At 35.5% G+C, this 17,521-nt stretch overlaps 2 protein-coding genes across 2 annotated transcripts; both read right to left on the bottom strand.

Moving 5' to 3' along the window:
* Positions 1–9,493, bottom strand: LOC108255998 (arrestin domain-containing protein 3). The gene is made up of 7 exons (XM_017452438.3): positions 9,158–9,493; positions 5,778–5,819; positions 5,048–5,108; positions 3,394–3,535; positions 2,352–2,448; positions 1,990–2,246; positions 1–1,394 (listed from the first exon to the last, which is right to left on the bottom strand). The coding sequence occupies exons 1-7, from the start codon at positions 9,414–9,416 to the stop codon at positions 864–866; spliced, it is 1,389 nt and encodes a 462-aa protein (XP_017307927.1). The 5' UTR covers positions 9,417–9,493; the 3' UTR covers positions 1–863.
* Positions 9,494–11,127: 1,634 nt separating this feature from the next.
* LOC108255660 (arrestin domain-containing protein 3) lies at positions 11,128–17,442 on the bottom strand. Its single transcript, XM_017451772.3, has 7 exons — positions 17,053–17,442; positions 14,940–14,978; positions 14,582–14,642; positions 13,889–14,036; positions 12,799–12,895; positions 12,421–12,677; positions 11,128–12,310 (listed from the first exon to the last, which is right to left on the bottom strand). Exons 1-7 carry the CDS (start codon positions 17,315–17,317, stop codon positions 11,837–11,839), a joined length of 1,341 nt encoding a protein of 446 aa, XP_017307261.1. The 5' UTR covers positions 17,318–17,442; the 3' UTR covers positions 11,128–11,836.
* Positions 17,443–17,521: the final 79 nt, after the last annotated feature.

Here is a 17,521-nt window from a genome sequence, read left to right as displayed (position 1 = left end):
TTTTGTTTTTTGTTTTTTACATGCATGTTTGGTATCAATTTATTTGTGATTTAATTTTTCCCTAGTGTCTATTTGCTCTCTGCATGTGCGTTTTGATTGGTTTGTGTGTTTTAAAGGCAAAGGTTTATTATGAGAAAAGTGAACATGTTTGTGAGTGAATTGTTGCATTTGCCTGACATGGATGGATTTTTGTGAACTGAGTTTATGTTTTTGGATTTGTGTTTGAAAAAAAGATTAATTGGAATAATATTAGTGTTAATTTTTGAAAACTGTAAAAGCAAGTGAGTGCATTGGATCAGCCTTGCAAGCTCATGGTTGTTGTTAATCTCCAAACGCTTTGTATTGGCTTAATATTTACTGACTGTTCATATAGGCCATGAAATTAACATGCACAGCACCATTTTCTAGCAACCATTTAATCCAATATAAAACCCACCCACTTTTACATGCACATGCAAAAATATATATATATATATAAGAAATTTATTAAAAATATACTTTCATACATCCTGCTTAATTGCTTAAATGAGTTACAAAATTAACTACAATTATTTGTTACTAACAAGAATGTACTGGGGTGAACTCAAAACGTTATGCCATATGCGACAATCATAAAAATTTGATTCTGATCATCTGCATGATGCAACTGGCACCACAACAAGGACCCAGTAGTGGGGTGCTGCAGCAATTGCAATGGCTAAAAAATACATTAATAATAATAATAATAATAATAATGTAAATGCAATAATAATTTAATAATAATATGCACACATTGTATATATGTTGCAAACCCAAAACCCTCCTGAGTCTTTGCACCACAGTGTCATCCATATCTTAATTTCTTATGTCATCACACTTTCAGATTATTCATGTTTCTCAGGGGATTTAGTTGGATAAGATTCTGGTTGTGTGGTTGGATTTGGGCAGTATCCTGGGGGGGGTCCTGCTGGAACATAACCTGGGCCAGCAGGCCCTGGACATAACTGTGGAGCACTCGGTACTGGATGTTGCTGAGGGACAGGTGGATTTGGATAACCCATAGGAACGTACTGAGGATTAAAGGGTGGAGCTGGCAGAGCTGGATTGAATCCAGCTGTTGAGTTTGGATTTGGATAGAGGTCTGCATAGGAAGGAGGAGGAGCTTCTGGATTTGGACACATAGGTAAAGGGTATGGACCAGGGTAAAACCCTGGATCTGGTCCAAAGGTAGCACCTGGGGGACTGGGCCCAAATTCCAGCTGGGGTGGAGGTTGGTTCCATCCTGGTCCATCTGGGTTCCCATAAGGTTGAAAAGCTGGTTGGTTTTGCCCTGGAGCAAAAATCTGGCCTGCAGGGAGAATGATCACGGGGAATTTGATCTCTGGGTCACTAGCCAAGGGCACATCCAAATAAACCTGTGAAAAAAACCCTGTCATTACCATAAAATATATATGCAGACAAGTGACTAATGACAAGAAAAGCCAGTGGGTCTGTTATGCTGTTGGAGGCATTTCACGGTCATTAATAATCAAAATTAATGAGACGTTTTGCTGAAGTTGTTCTGGCAGCTCATGGTGGCCCAGCAACATAATAAGGAACTTTATGATGTTTTTATGTATGTATGTATGTATGTATGTATGTATGTGTATATATTATATATATATATATATATATATATATATATATATATATATATATATATATATATATATATAAATATGTATTTATATATATATATATATATATATATATATATATATATATATATATATATATATATATATATATATATATATATGTATTTATATATGTGTTTATATTTATATGTATCACTCAAAAAGAGTTGTTGTACAAGCTAGAAAACACTTAAAGATAAAGGTCTTAATTGCAAATCCAACCCAAAAAGTTTTAGCCAACAATGAAATATAGCTTCAGCTAAATACACTTGTTTTTGGAGTTATATGCTAAAGATGCTGGCTGTATGTAGAAATAATAACAAAACAGTAATACCTTAAATATGTATTCCACTTTCAGAATTTTACAGTTTGTAACGCTCAGTTCCAGATTTTGTGGAAGCGTCAGGTTTGTGATGACGGTTTGCTTTGATCCAGATGGTACCCGATCCCCAGCAACTTTTAAAATAGTACGGGACGAATACTTGGAGTGACCCTGTGCATAGAAGGCCTGTGTTTGCTCGAGACTGTACTTCAGCTTGAGATCACGAGACGAAGAGTTATCAATGTCAGTGGAAACCTTGATGACCTCACCTTTGAAAAAGTACGAATAAAGAAATACGACGTTAACTACTGCATACGTTTGTGACTTTTCTTGTGAGTTTCATGGCACTTGATTTTGTAAGGACATTAACTGACCTTTCATATAACCCATTTTGTCAATTGTTGCTTTCACTGAGGTGCTTCCAGAGGTGAAAAGTTTCATCTTTTTGTCGATAGATCCAATCTGTGGGTTCTGAGTGTAAAACAACAAAATACACTATTGAAATATAACTAAATGACTATATTTTACATGTAAAACTAGACAAATTTTAAAGTAGTCCACATAATTAATAGTATACATGCCTGGATCAAATTGAAATAAATATACAGTCAGATCCATAAGTATTTGGACAGTGACATGATATTCATAATTTTTCCTTGTACGCCACTATAATGGATTTGAAATGAAGCAATCTAGATTTGATTGACGTCTATACTTTCAGCTTAATTCATTTGATTCAATAAAAATATTGCATTAACCATTCAGGTTACAGACATTTTTTAGGAACTCCAGACCTTTTATCTTCTTAATTTGGCAAGAAATTTGGCAAGAAATAACAAGGAAACAGGCCATACCTGGCAATGAAACTGCTTAACAGTCAATTATCCAATTACTTTTGAGCCTGTGAAAATGGGGGCACTCTGTAAAAAAATGGCTGTAATTCCTAAACCGTTAATGCAATATTTTTGTCAACCCCCTTAAATTAAAGCTTAAAGCCTACACTTCTTGTTTCATTTAAAATCCATTCTGGTGGTGTACAGAGGCAGAATTATGAATATTGTGTCAGTGTCCAAATATTTATGGACATGACTGTAGTAAATAGATTGTAGATAGATAGTTATAAAAAAAAAACATCCCACAAATAAGCAAACAGAAGTAAGTTGTGTAATTTAGAATACATTTCAGTGCTCTCTACTTTTGCAGTACAAAGCATTCACTCTTTGGTATGTGTGGTATGTTTGGTTAGGTACTACACAAAATCTGAATAACAATGTATATTGTTGAATTTGCCAGCCACATTACTATGCTGAATTTCACAGATCATTTTATTTAACACATTATTAATAAGCCTAAACTAAGGATCAGTAAACAAGTCAAGAGGAACACATATAGGATTTTTTTTTTACCTGCACTTACCATTAAATTAACGCCACTAAGCCTTGGAATAAAGATGATTTCTTTTTTTTCAGTGCGGTCCATTTTCCATGACCGGTCCAGTGTGACTTCAAGAATGTACTTTACTGAGCCATGGTATCCGTCAAAAGATGCTGGAAAATTTCTACAGTTGAGAATATATTATTTGTATGCATCCTTAATGGTAAAATTCTCAAAAATATTTAAAGCTGAACTCTTTTCATATTTTGGTTTTTGATCAATTCTGCATACAAATACTCCATGTTGCAATGTTTACATGTAGCTAATCTTTTAGTTACAATATACGCCCTACATAAATCCAAGTCAAACTTTTAAACTTCTTTGAAACCGACTTTTCTGATTGTGTAAGGCAGTGTAGAGGGTTTTGGCAGTGCAGAGGGTTACAGGTTCAATTGGTGGTATGTATCATGTGAAAAGCACAAATCAAAGCGTTACAGTTTCTAAGGTCTTTACACACTACCATTGTGTTCTTTGTTAATTTACCCCTTAGGTCACTCCACTCCCTTTGCTATATGCATATGCTATATGCATCCTCCCTGACAAAACAAAGGTTCCATTCAACGGTCTGTGTAATATGTGAATAGCACATCTCGTCATGAGTTCATATTCATCTTCTGTAACTGCTTTATCCCCATCAGGGTTGCGATGGATCTGAAAGCATTCATATCCTACTCCTGCTCGAGTGTGTGTATATTTAGGCATAAGAAGACTAACCAATGTAAATCTCCACGTGATTTTCAAATCATATAATTTGTATGGATTACTTTTATATATGGAATATACTGTCGAGTTTAAATTGCTTATTTTTTATTACAGTTACAGCATTTACCAGATGCCCTTATGCCGAGCGATTTACAGAAGTGCTTTGGCGTCTCGATCAAAAACACATCCTCATGCTAGTCCACTAGGTCAGGGACTAAGAATACCATGGAAAAATTATATTATTGGCATTAATTTTATAAAATGACATACATAAAAAAAGATTATTTAAAAAGAAAAAAATATATATGACTATAAAAATTGCACTCTATAAATGGAGAATAGTCTGTCCTGCCTGCACACAGCCATAAGCCATATGCAAGTACTAAGTACTAAGAAAGTCATGATACGCATGCAAGTACAAAGAAAGTCAGCTTTTCTGAAACCTTTGTAAACCTAGTGGAAAATTTTAGTTCAGTTTGGCTTATGCAAACATTTACATACAACTTTACTAAAAGATTGATAAATGAAGCCCAATAACCCGAGCTCAGGATCAAGCCTGGGACTCAGAAGCTGTGAGGCGGCAATGCTACCTGCTGTAGCATCATGATGCTCCTTTCTAAAATCAGCAGGGTTAAAATTCTTTTGGCAGGTTCTCAGTTTTGGCAATAATTCTGCAAAGCTACTAGCATTGTGTATGTTATGAGTACTGTCTAAATATCTGCTGACCCACCTGGAAACTGCAGTCATGATTTCACAATTACAATGATCTAAATTTCAGCATTAGTGAACTAGAATATTTGTATTACTACTACTTCAGTGAAGCATTTCTTACAATTATGTATTTGTATAAAGGGTTTTTGCAGTCCTATAACACAAAGCATCTCTAAAAGGCATGAAATGCTGTTAAAAGCTAATTGAGAATCACCATACTCACCCATGCGGCAGTTGTAAGCTAAATGGATAAACATGGCTTCCAGGCTTAACCACATTGTTGTCTGGAAGTGAAAAAACAAGGCAAAAAAAAGAGAGAGAAAATCAGTTTTGTGTAATGGAAGACAAAATAAAGTAGCTAATGTGACAACTGAATAGGACATGCAGAAAGTTATAAAAATACAGTCAACGTCAGAATTATTAATGCCCTTTAAGAAAGATGAACAGAAATTGTTTCAAATAAATATTCACATATTCAAATAATCCACTCAAACAAGTGGAGAAACTCCCTTTAATTAAATAATTTACCCAATTATCTATTTTGTAATCTAAAGTACCTCTAATTAGGGTATTTTTAAGAACTCAATATTAGTATATTAAATAAAATAATTTATACATTCATAATAGTTTTAAATAACAGCCCCATTTCTCCCAAAACCCCATGTAGCAATTTTTATTTATATTTCAAATTTGTCTCAATATTCCCAAACCCACACGTGAAATCTGTTGGCTTCACCACAGGAGAAAAAACAGTAAGCTAGCACTTGTTCCTTTATAAGTGTCTTGCTAGACATTACATTCTGTTATTAATTTGACCTGAATGATGTTTAAGCTCATATAACTCACTGCATGTTATATATATTAATTTGTTCTGTTCTTTATAAAGGGTGCCAATAATTCTGTAGCTGACTCTAATTTGGTAATGTGAGGAATAATAATAAGAAAACACTGACAGATCTCTCCGCTTATTAATATAACACCGGGATCTTCTTTTCCTGTAAAACACAAAGCAAAAAACAAACAACACATTTTAAGCACTTGTTTTAAAGCGTAATACTTTATGCACTGTATGTATTTACTGGATGGTCAAGATAAAGATGTGTGCATCCTATTAAATGAAACGATTCCTGAAATCGGAATCATTTCATTTTGGATTGAAAGAAAAATGAGAACAGATGAACATGCTGAAAAACTAGTAGAAAAGTTTCACACTATAACAAAAATTTAAATAGTGTACCCAAGTGCTAATGTTAAAGACTAAAATGTATTAAAAAGCTCTTCTGGTATGGGATCGGATTTTACCTCATTTGGCTAATGCTTTCGTCCAAAGTGACTTACAGTCGAGACAAGATCAAATTGAGCAGTTGATGGTTAAGGGTGGCAGCCTGGGAAAACACTTCACATGGTGGAATTGTAAAATTTCCAAAAATGTTTTGATAACGGGTTGGAACTGAAATACTCTCACAGAGCACTTTATTAACAACACTATACTAATACTGGGTGGGGCTTTCCCTTTGCTCTCAAAACAGACTCAATTCTTTGTGCCACATGGATTCCACAAGATGTTGGAAACATTCCTCTGTGATTCTGGTTCATGTTGACAAGATTGCATTACACAATTCCTGCTAATTTTTCCATTTGCACGTTCATGCTGCAATTCTCTTATTCCAGTGGTGTTCTATTGAATTTCTATCCGATAACTGGGAAGGCCACCGGAGAACACTGAACTCATTGTCATGTTCATGAAACCAGTTTGAGACGACTTTTGCTTTATGACCTGGCCATTAGAAGATGAGTAAATGTGGCAATGAAGTGATGCACATGGTCAGCAACAATACTGATATAGGCTGTGGCATTTAAGCGATGATTGACTGGAATTAAGGGGCCCAAAATGTGCAAAGAAAACATTCCCCACACCATTACACCACCTCCACCAGCCTGGACTGTTGAGTCCATGGATGCATGCTGTTGGTGCCAAATTCTGACCCTACAATCTGTGTGCTTCAGCAGAAACCGAGATTCATCAGACCATGCTGTACTTTTCCAGTCTTGAAAATTGTAAACTGTTCACCTCAAACTAGTCTGGCCATTCTCCACTGACCTTTCTTATCAACAAGGCATTACAGTCTGACAAACTGCTGCTCACTGGATGTTTTTTCTTTAGTGCACCATTCTGAGTAAACTATAGAGAGTTGTGCATGAAACTCCCAGGAGATCAGCAGTTATAGAAATACTCAAACCAGCCTGTCTGGCTCCAACAATCATGCCACGGTCAAAATAAGCGAGATCACATTTTTTCCCCATTCTGATGGTTGATGTGAACATTACACGAAGCTGCTGGCCCGTACCTGCATGATTTTATGCATTGAACTGCTGCCACACGATTGGCTGATTAGATAATTGGATGAAAGTGTAGGTGTACAGGAGTTCTTAATAAAGTGCTCGGTGAGTGTATGTGTCTCTTTTGCACTGATCTTCCTCTCAATTTTACTCACTCTGAATGAGAAGCCAATCCTGGAAACACTGGGCATGAGGCAGGAACACATCCTGGATGGGATGTCAGCCCATCGCAGAGCACCATGCACACACATTCACACTTTTATTATAGCCAATGCATGGATCTCAACCAGTAATAAGGTTCTAGCATTTTAAAGTCTGGTTACTGCAAAACGTGAACAGTGAGAAAACTGCATTTAAAGAGTCCAGTTCAATTCCACTGAGACGCACAAACACACCAACTGTATAAAAGCAACTGATATGTTGCTAGGTCTAATCACGTTGATCATCAGTATCATCTAAACCAGTCTCTATGGTAGCTGATTTCTGTCAGGTAGAAAAGAAAAAAAAAATCATAACATATATTTTCTTTTCTTTTTTTGGCAGTACCATGTCAAAATTCTGACCTATCTTAAAGGCTAGACTTTTTTTTTTTTTACTTATTACCACAACGTCTTTATTTATAATCTTAAAAATTTGACTTAATTCAACATTTTGATATACGATATGCAAGTAGTGAAACTCTTATTTATCTTATTTTATTACCTAGTGCATAGGTCAACGCTGTTTTGCAGAATAACCCAATTAGCTATTTTTGTAGGTATGCAACTAGCTGTATAGATGCATAGCTAACGTACTGTAGATATGTCAGGGGATAACCCCTATTAACCAATCACAAATACTTTCTTGACATAATTATTTGGCACTTAGGAACACCTAAGAATTCAACGTAATAAATCATTATTTCAGAATACCACGTCAAAAATTCAACATAATTTTATGTAATCTTATAATGACTACAAGAAAACAAGTCAGATTATTTAAAATGTCAGAACTGATATAAAACAGAATTCTGACATAATAAGTCTATAATATATAAAGAGATTGTTTATCTCGAACAAAATGCTCCAGATAAAAATCTCGAGCAGTAATACGAGCCTTACGAGCGCTTACTCAAACTGGTCTGTGTAGAAAGCCAAGGTAAGGTTAGAAAGCAAATTTATAGGTTTTTTTTACATGTCAACATATTTTATGAACAACAGACATCCCAACCTGCAAAAACTCCCCCCTCCCCCCCATCACTTACACACACACCAAATGTCTATGAACAAGGACATAACAGTTTATTATGACAGAACACAACTATTTATTTAACAACATATTGCCACTATTTGCACACACTATTTACATCCAAATAACTTTTCAACTTGTTTTACAAACTTTTACTGTACTGTGCAGCAGCTTGTTTGGCAGATTTGAGCATTTTGGTGTATCCTTATTATAGTCTTATGTAATGGGTTACATACATACTTTGTTATTTTGTATAATACCATACTATATTACTGTATTATTGTATATTACTGTATTATTCAACTCAAGGAGTCATTTTTTTATTATTCAATAACTACTTGACACATGTCTACAGGGAGTTTGGCCTCATCACCTAGACCTCAATATCCTTATAGCAGCTAGTTAAAATAACGTTAGCTATGCTAATGGACGAATGACACATATTTAAACTCCTCAACGTGTCTTTTACAATCATTTCTCCCACCCAGGGAAAGCGAGAAATGACAACTGAACTCTCGCTCGAAAATAAATAAATAAATAAATAAAATATTTCCGGGATATTGTATATAATTTGCGGTCGTCAGGGAGACTCCGGGACTTCCGGGAGAGTTGGGATGACCGAGGCAGAAAAACGTCGGTTTTAACGGTCAGAGATCCGCCACAGTAAAAATTCAGCGGGTTTTCCCACACCGACAACAATTCAATAAACAGTTGAATATCTTTATATGTATTGTAAGCGTAAACAGAAACAACAGCAAGGCCTTACCTTTCTTTGAGGGGTCCTGCATGAAGCATTGTTTGAGCTTAAAGTATCTCTCAGTAGCACTGTAATGGTGATCTCTATCATTGTGCCTCTCGCTCCAACTCACTTTTGCTTCCCCTTTACACTTAACATAAAGGCTTTCTATCTTAACTTCTTTAGTCACTTCGAAAACGACTCGCCCATTAATAACATCGCCATTAGTGAATGTATTACTGTTATTAACAGCTTCGTAAGTTAAGGAGAGCTGTTTGATCGTTGGCATTTTAGAAGCCTAAGGCGCTAGCGAGGTCTCCACATAAACTCTCGGTCCGTGTATAGTGAACTGTAAACTTCCTTCAAATCTTCCCCAAGAGCTCCATGAGTGTGGAAGGCCAAAGGGGCCAACGAGTCCAAAGGCTTTCTAGAGAAATTCAAGTCTGTACTAAGGGTTGTAAAATAGCTGCTATAAATAATAAATGACATTAAATGTATCTCTCAGTGGTGAAAGATACAAGAGTAACATTTTATTGTTGTCAAATCGCTATGATATACAGTCCCATCCAAATGTACTGGAGTGGCAAGGCCAATTCTTTGGTTTAGATATTTGGGTTTGAGATCAAAAGATGAATATGAGACAATAGATCAGAATTTCAGCACTCATTTCCTGATATATTTCATCTAGATTTGTTAAGTAACTTAGAACATGGCAACTTTGGTAGCAGACCGCCCAATTTGTAGGTGAGCAATAGTATAGGAACAGATAGTCTTTAAGTAAACATGTGCCTATCATGTTATTCTGTTGGTTAACCAGAGTGAGCTGGGGCAAAAAAAACCCAACAGACATTTGATATTTCAGAGTATTCTCACACTGCAACTGCACTTTTTCGCTCAGATCCTGAGAAGGCCTTTGATACGCTTGAATGGAACTATTTGCGGGCATTACTTAACCAATTTGGCTTTGGATCCAAATGATTAAAGCCTTATATTCTATTCGAAAAAACTAGCAATATAATTTCAGAACTATTTCTACATAAAATGAGGGTGCTGTCAAGGATGATCTCCATCAGTAATTCTGTTTGCATTATCCTTAGAACCTCCAGGTCAGAGAACTAAGCAGGATCACTTATTATCACCTATAATAATAAATAACACACAACATTAAATATCACTATATCCTTTTAAGATATTCCTCAGTCTTTAAGATCCATCCATCCATCCAACTTCTACCATTTACTCCTTCTTCAGGGTCGCGGGGGATCCTGAAGCCTATCCCAGGGAGCATTGGGCACAAGGCGGGGTACACCCTGGACAGGGTGCCAGTCCATCGAACCCCGGACCCTGGAGGTGTTAACCACTAAGTGCTAACCACTAAGCCACCGTGCTAACAACAACACCACTTCGATTGAAGACTTTGTAATATCCTAAATCTTTGGGTGGGTTGTCACTTGAAGATTACAAATTATATCTTTACTTTACAGATAGATATTCAGGCTCCACATGATACGCCTTGGAGATTAACAGAAGACACACTAATCACATCTCGTAAAAAATAGTCCTATAATAGCTAATTCATTTGCCCTTCCTGGTTTCTCATGTTTTTTGTATTTGTAGCTTCGATTCTCACTAAAAGCTTATGGGGTCCCATGGAGTGGAACAGTAACACCACAACTCATACAGTACCCCATATGGTTCCCTTGGTATTACTGTGGTGTGGAATCATGAAATGGAGAAAGTAGGTTTTCAATCAGACCAGGATATAATTTGGGCAAACACCATCGCAAGTTCCAGAACCCAGCCCATCAAATGATAAATAATAAACTGATTCTCAGAATATATTGCACTCCTTTAAGACTATTTAAAATGAAGCTTATCACCACACATCCATATGTGATAGATGCCATAATGGAGAAGTGGGTAACTACATACACATATTTTGTGAATGTCCAGTTATTACCAGTGTTTGGATACATGTCTCTAAAGATTGAACACATATGTTGGGTTTAACAGTGGAGGCTAACCCATCTTTATTTCTATTTAATGATCACTCTATAATTCCATTACAACTATACCAAAGAAAGCTTCCAATATCAGGGTTTACAGCGGCAAAGAAAGCTATAGTTTGCTCAGGGTTCCCACCTAAAAGTCTGCCAAAACATCTGTGGTTATCCTAATTAATAGATATTGCCCATCTTGAACAAGGCTATAATCACAATAATTTAACATTGGGATCAGACATGTAAAACCATAATTGATCTTAAACATTAATCAATATAGATAGAGAATCTGATTGATTGTATATTTAAGGTAACCTATTATTACATGTGTATAAAGAGTGACTGGTTGCAGCGTTATTTATCCCCCAACAGACTGTATATTATTAGTTTAGGCTATTATTTTTTTTTTCTCACTGTTATTTTCATCTGCTTTTATTTTGGTATACACACACTCACACACTCACACACGTATATATGATTGAACTCTATGAATATACTTGATTTTGGTTTATAAAATCAAACAAAATGTAGAAAAAATATAGTTCTCTGCATGAAAAATATAAAGAAAGTAAATGTCAACAGTAGTAAACATTTTCCCCTAACCAAAAAAAAAAAGCACTGACATATCAACCATGACAATTTGGTTCAATATCATTTTGTATTGCACTGAAAATGGTGATTGTGGTGAACGCTGTTCTGATTATTCAGTCTATTTAGTAGGATAAAAATCTGGATTTGCTGGACTTTGCCAGTATCCTGCAGCGCCTGGACACTCTGGTGTTGGACACTCTGGTGTATGGTGGTGAGGGGCAGGTGAAGAACCCATAGTGGTGTATGGTGGCGGACTGAAGGGTAATAGAGATGGGTTGAATCCTGATGCTGATGGATTTGAGTCTGGAAAGATGTCTGTATAAGAAGGTGGTGGTTCCACTGGATTGGCTGGCTGAGTGTATACACTTGGGTATACATTAGGAGCTGGTCCAAAGGCAGTAGCAGCAGGAACAGGGGGGAAGGCAACAAATGCTGGCTGGAATGCAGAACCTGTGCCTATTGATTCCCGTCTGTTCTGACTGGCATAGGAATCTACTTGGTTTGGCTGTGGAAAGCTGTATTGGCCTGCTGGGATAATCACCACTGGAAATATAATTTCTGGATCTCTAGCATAAGGAACATCCAAATACACCTTTAAAAAAAATAAGAGAAATGCATGACAATGCATGACATGCATGAAATGAGAAAGCACATTCTTGAGGATACTGGTACCATTAAGAAAATCAAGTAAAACATCACTACCTTGAGCATGTACTCCACTTTAATAATGTTACAGTCTGTGATTGTTTGGTCCAAGTTCGAAGGGATCTTCAGCCTACTGGTGAATGTTTTCTTAGATCTAGGTGGAATGGGATCTTCCACAGCTTTGAAAATAACTTTTGCTGCATGTTTATGTCGAGATTTGGCGATGAACGTCTGGTTTTGTTCAAGTTTAAATTTTAGCTTCAGAGCACGAGATGAAGAGTTTTCAATAAGGGTTTCAACCTTGATTCTCTCACCTGAAAAAAAAAAAGAACTGAGAAATACTAGATAACAAGAATTTATACAGTGGGTTTTAACAGCTTCTTAAATTATCTCTTGCCTATAGCTGAGGACATGCATTATGTAATGTACAATTACCTTGCATGTAGCCCTCTTTGTCAGTAGTTGCTCTGATTGAGACACTTCCAGAGGTGAAAAGTTTCAGCTTTTTGTCTACGGACCCAGAAAGTGGTCTCTATGTATAGAATGGTAAGAAATTTGTATTTAAAGACAGCACATGGAACACTGTAGTCTGTTTTCATAACTTGTTATTTGTATTTTAATTCATTCATTCATGTTCAGTAACTGAATTATCCTGGTTAGGGTCATGGTGGTCTCAGAGGAACCCAGGTAAAACCCACAGAAGCACACTGGGAGTAGTGTTAATTCTGTCAGCTATTTTTTCTTAATTTAGTATTAGTCTTAGTGCTGTGTCAAATGTCCTTGATAGTTTGTTTTTTTTTAAAATAATTTTTAGTCAACCTTATCCTGTTTTTTAGTCAAATTTTAGTTGACTAAAAGTCTGGGCAATTTAGTGTCAAAGAAAACTGTAAGTATTTTAGTCTAGTTATAGTCAATGAAACATGCTGACAATTTAGTCATTGAAAATGGTAGACATTTTTGGCCATAAGATTATTATTATTATTACCACCGCCTTTCTAGTTGTCTTAATATAGCTTAAAAAAACAACCTTCTCTTTCTCCCAATTCCAACTGTTGCTGTCATTATTTAACAAACATTAGCTTGAAAGCTACTCTACTGCCGCTCATGTCATCAGAAGTTTGGATTGTAATAAAAAAAAAAAAAAAAAACAGTCTATAATATTTTTTGCCAACGAAAATAAAGAGAAATTTTTGGTAAAGTATTAATTTTTTAAAACTACATTTTAGTCTTGTCTTTTTTCATCAACAATATTGCATGTTGATATAGTCCCAGTGAGTGTTTAATGACGTCGGTGTCATCTCATATTCGTCTCATCTTAGTCATGGAAAAAAAGGTCGTCGATGAACATTTTTCATCATAGTTTTTGTGAATGAAATTAACACTAACTGGGAAACGTGAATTTCAATACAGCATATAACCTGAGTTTGGGATCGAACCGAGGACCACAAAGCTGTGAGGCAAAAAACCTACCCGCTGCTTTGGTTCAATATAATATAATTACACATTAAACAATATGAGCACATACCATTAAATGAGCACCATTTCCATGAAAGGTTGACACAAAGGTGAATTCCTTCGTTACAGTTTGAGGGATCTTCCATGATCTACTCAGTCTGGCCTGAAGAGCATATGTAATTGATCCGTGGGATCCTTTAAAAGATGATGGTGTGTTCCTACAAAAGAAATCAACTTCTTTAATGTCTACAACTCATTTAACCTCTGCATTTTAGTGAAGTGAAGTGGCATACTACTGTCGGATCACTGATAACCATTTTAGACACCGCTTCGAGAAACATGGCTCTCTAGACCCTACGCTGAGTTACAATGAATTGTACAGTTACTTGTTTGCAAAATCCATTTTGTTTCAAGCTCACCAACTTGAATGTAGCCACATTCATGGTCATATTTCTAAAATATCACTTGGTATGACACTTGGTTTGAGTGAAAAGTTTCTGGTTTTACAAGTTTAAGGGAATGATTCAATTGTCCCTCACAGATTAACCAATGTACAAAATTTATGCTGGACTGGACTAAGTTTCTTTATACAGTATATACTGTATATACACTGACATTATACCATGGATCTAGGACATCTTATTTTCTATGAAATTTTCTATTAAAGTGCACACATAGAGTCAAGCAATAAAATCTGTTAACAGCTACTATAATATTAAAAAATTATAAGAAGCAAATTTCCATTATCTCCAGAATTATTTACCCACGAGGAAGCTGAAATGAAAACGGAAAGGCATGGTGTCCTGGCATAACCAAATTCTTGTCTGTAAATTCAAAATGCAGAAAAATTATGTTTGTGAGTTTGAGGTAACTGAAGGTAAATCAAAAACTAATAAAATACAAAAGTAATTTTTATTTTAACGTGACTGTACATGCAAAAAAAACAAAAAAAACCCATAATTTATTATGAGAAGACTATTACTGAAATATTTTTTACTATTATCATTTATGGTGCCAAGTAAACTCTGACAGCATAAATAAATAAATAAATAAATAAATAAATAAATAAATAAATAAAATAAAATAAAATAAAATAAAATAAAATAACAGAAAACACTTACATGTCTCCCCATGTCTTACAAGTATGTCTCCATTTTGTTCTGTAAAGACAACACTGGAAATTGAGCAACTGTTTTGACCTCACCTCATTTATTCTTATTTAATGATTATATTTGTTTATCACATTTACCCTAATGATAGCACTAATGAAAATGCTAATGAAATTGCTGAAGTTCAGGTGCTGCATTTTCTGAGTTGTTTTCACGAACTCTTTCACACATCTTGTTTTTATGGAAGTATAACAATAATTAAACATCTAATAGTTGATAATGACTGTAATAATTGATTATTGTAGTTCATGAATCCAAGAACTTTTTTGTGTTGTAGTCCTGATTGTTCTTAATGGTATTTAATAATTTTTGTGATTCTTATGAGACTTTTTAGTGGAAGATCATTGTGTGTAATGTTCATTTCATACAATAAATTTCCATTCTATTCTTAATAACTGGAAAGTAGGCTGTATATCATTTATTATCTGTTATCAGTAATCAGATTAACTTTTGCAATACTGAAATTGCACAGAATACATAGATCTCTAAAGCTTGATGTGAATTACCTGGGTAAAAATTTTAAATGAATCTCTTTGGTCTGTTGTTCAAATAAAATGTTCGTTTGTGAAAAGAAATAGTAGTATCTGCTATATATTAACTGACTCACACATTTGTTATCAAATTTCTTTCACCAGCACACTGATAGCGAACAGGACTGAACATTGAAGCTTAGGTTTGTTGAAAACAAGTGTACTACGCCTTAACGAAATGCTCTGATAACAAAGGTATATAAAATTTTAGTGCATACATAAATTGTTCATAGGTCATCAAATCACTGCTGTCTCCAAATGAATAATGTACAAAAACTTTTATTAAAGCATAACTTTAATAAATGTTATGCACATTAAGCCACAGAATTGCTTGGTGTGGCGAACGTGAACAAATTAAATTCTAAAACCACCTGTTACTGCAACTTTGACAGGTACATTATAAAGCAAGTAACATACTAGAAAAATCCAAAGCTCTAGTTTGATCTAAATAGAGTACAAAACTGAATCATGATTTACTAAATATACCTTAAGTCGGTTGACTCCATAAATTACATTATTCAAGAGTTAATAACATCTACAAAGCCTCAGCTCTTCGATTAGACAGTCATATGTACTACTTTTGAACAATTTATTCCTGCAGGTGAAATTCAAAAAAAGTAGTGCATAGTGTTTGTATACACGTGTCCTAATATTTCAGTATAAGCTACACCCTTTCTGATCACTCGCTACATTCTCAGGGAGGAAAAAATATACTAAATTGTACGTTGCATATTATCTGGGGTGGTACACTTCTCTTTTGTACCCTTTAATTTGTATCTGTCACCTAGAAATGTGGATATAGTGTACCTTTAAAATGAGTTCAGGTACATAATTAACTTTTGTGTACAGCTATAAAAAGAGTATAAACCTTTCTAGGTAAGAAATACATACTAAAGCTAAAAAAATAATAAAAAAACAACACTCTTGATTAGGGATGCATCCGGTATCGGTATTGGTCTGATACAGTGCTCATGAACTTGCACGCATACTTGTACACACTACACAATGTAGTGTACGTACGGCACTTGTTGAGCAGACATTGCAGCACAAAGAAACAGCAGCATAAAATGTCTGTGGCTTGGAGGTACTTCAAGATTCACGACACAAATTAAAGCATAATCTGTCTCACTGCACTGCTATGTAACTAAAAATACTGGTATCGGTGAGTACTATCGCAAAAGTATCAGTACTTGGCCTTATAAATCTGGTATCAATGCATCTCTACTCTTGATGGTATCACCACAGAGACAGGACATGGTACAGTTTCATTTAATCCTTTCAGTAAACAAACAAACAGGATACCTGCGTTTCACTGGGGGTTTGGGGATAACTATTAAACAGGGTTACTTTGACCTTTAAAACTGGATGGACTTGTTGTTTTTCATCATGTGGAAACCGTGAACACTTGATCTGAGAAGTGTCTGTGAGCGGACTAGTAATACACAGGGCTAGCAAGTCGTTTACAACAAATGACAAGAGCCAAATAAAGCGCACCCGTTATGTTAAATACCCAGACACGTGTTAATCATCCTTACCCATCTTAGAGTTGTCCCAAATTAAGATCTGTTTGAGTTTGAAGTATCTCTCATGAGCGTTGTAGGAGTCGTCGTTATCGGTGCCGTTTGATTCGGTCCAGTGAACATTCGCGTCCCCTTTACACTTTACAAAAAGTTTGTCAATTTTGACCTCTTTGCTGACTTGCAGAACAATTGTCCCCTGAAGAATATCGCCATTTGTAAACGTGTTACTTTCGTTAACCGGGTTGTAGTTTATTGAGAAGGCTTTTATACTTCCAGACATTGCTCCGACTCGAGGCTGCTGTCTGTAAGAGCTAAGTACATTGGACTGTGCTGTGTCTCCGGGTTCAACAACACTGATATGGAGAAATGTAGTGGTATTGATAGTGATAGTGGTTGGACTGGAATTTCCCGTCAGAGGTGTGAACTTGCTAGTCAGATGACTGTGGAGTAAAAGGTGCAGTGACGAAATTCTTAATTCTCCCTC

This window comes from Ictalurus punctatus, chromosome 22 (genome assembly GCF_001660625.3).
Source record: "Ictalurus punctatus breed USDA103 chromosome 22, Coco_2.0, whole genome shotgun sequence".
In the NCBI taxonomy this organism is placed as follows: domain Eukaryota; kingdom Metazoa; phylum Chordata; class Actinopteri; order Siluriformes; family Ictaluridae; genus Ictalurus; species Ictalurus punctatus.
Note: the sequence above shows the minus strand (reverse complement) of the source record. Positions and strands in the feature narration are given on the sequence as shown.

What these genes read in the sequence shown, in the direction of transcription:
- LOC108255660 (XM_017451772.3), bottom strand. Translation starts at nt 17,317, where the DNA reads ATGTCTGGAAGTATAAAAGCCTTCTCAATAAACTACAACCCGGTTAAC. An exon ending in CAAAGAGGGCTACATGCAAG is followed by an intron (nt 12,678 to 12,798) that starts GTAATTGTACAT and finishes TTTTTTTTTCAG; the next exon opens with GTGAGAGAATCAAGGTTGAA. An exon ending in AAGTGGAGTACATGCTCAAG is followed by an intron (nt 12,311 to 12,420) that starts GTAGTGATGTTT and finishes TTTTTTTTAAAG; the next exon opens with GTGTATTTGGATGTTCCTTA.
- LOC108255998 (XM_017452438.3), bottom strand. Translation starts at nt 9,416, where the DNA reads ATGCCAACGATCAAACAGCTCTCCTTAACTTACGAAGCTGTTAATAAC. An exon ending in GCAGGACCCCTCAAAGAAAG is followed by an intron (nt 5,820 to 9,157) that starts GTAAGGCCTTGC and finishes TGTGTTTTACAG; the next exon opens with GAAAAGAAGATCCCGGTGTT. An exon ending in CAAAATGGGTTATATGAAAG is followed by an intron (nt 2,247 to 2,351) that starts GTCAGTTAATGT and finishes ACTTTTTCAAAG; the next exon opens with GTGAGGTCATCAAGGTTTCC.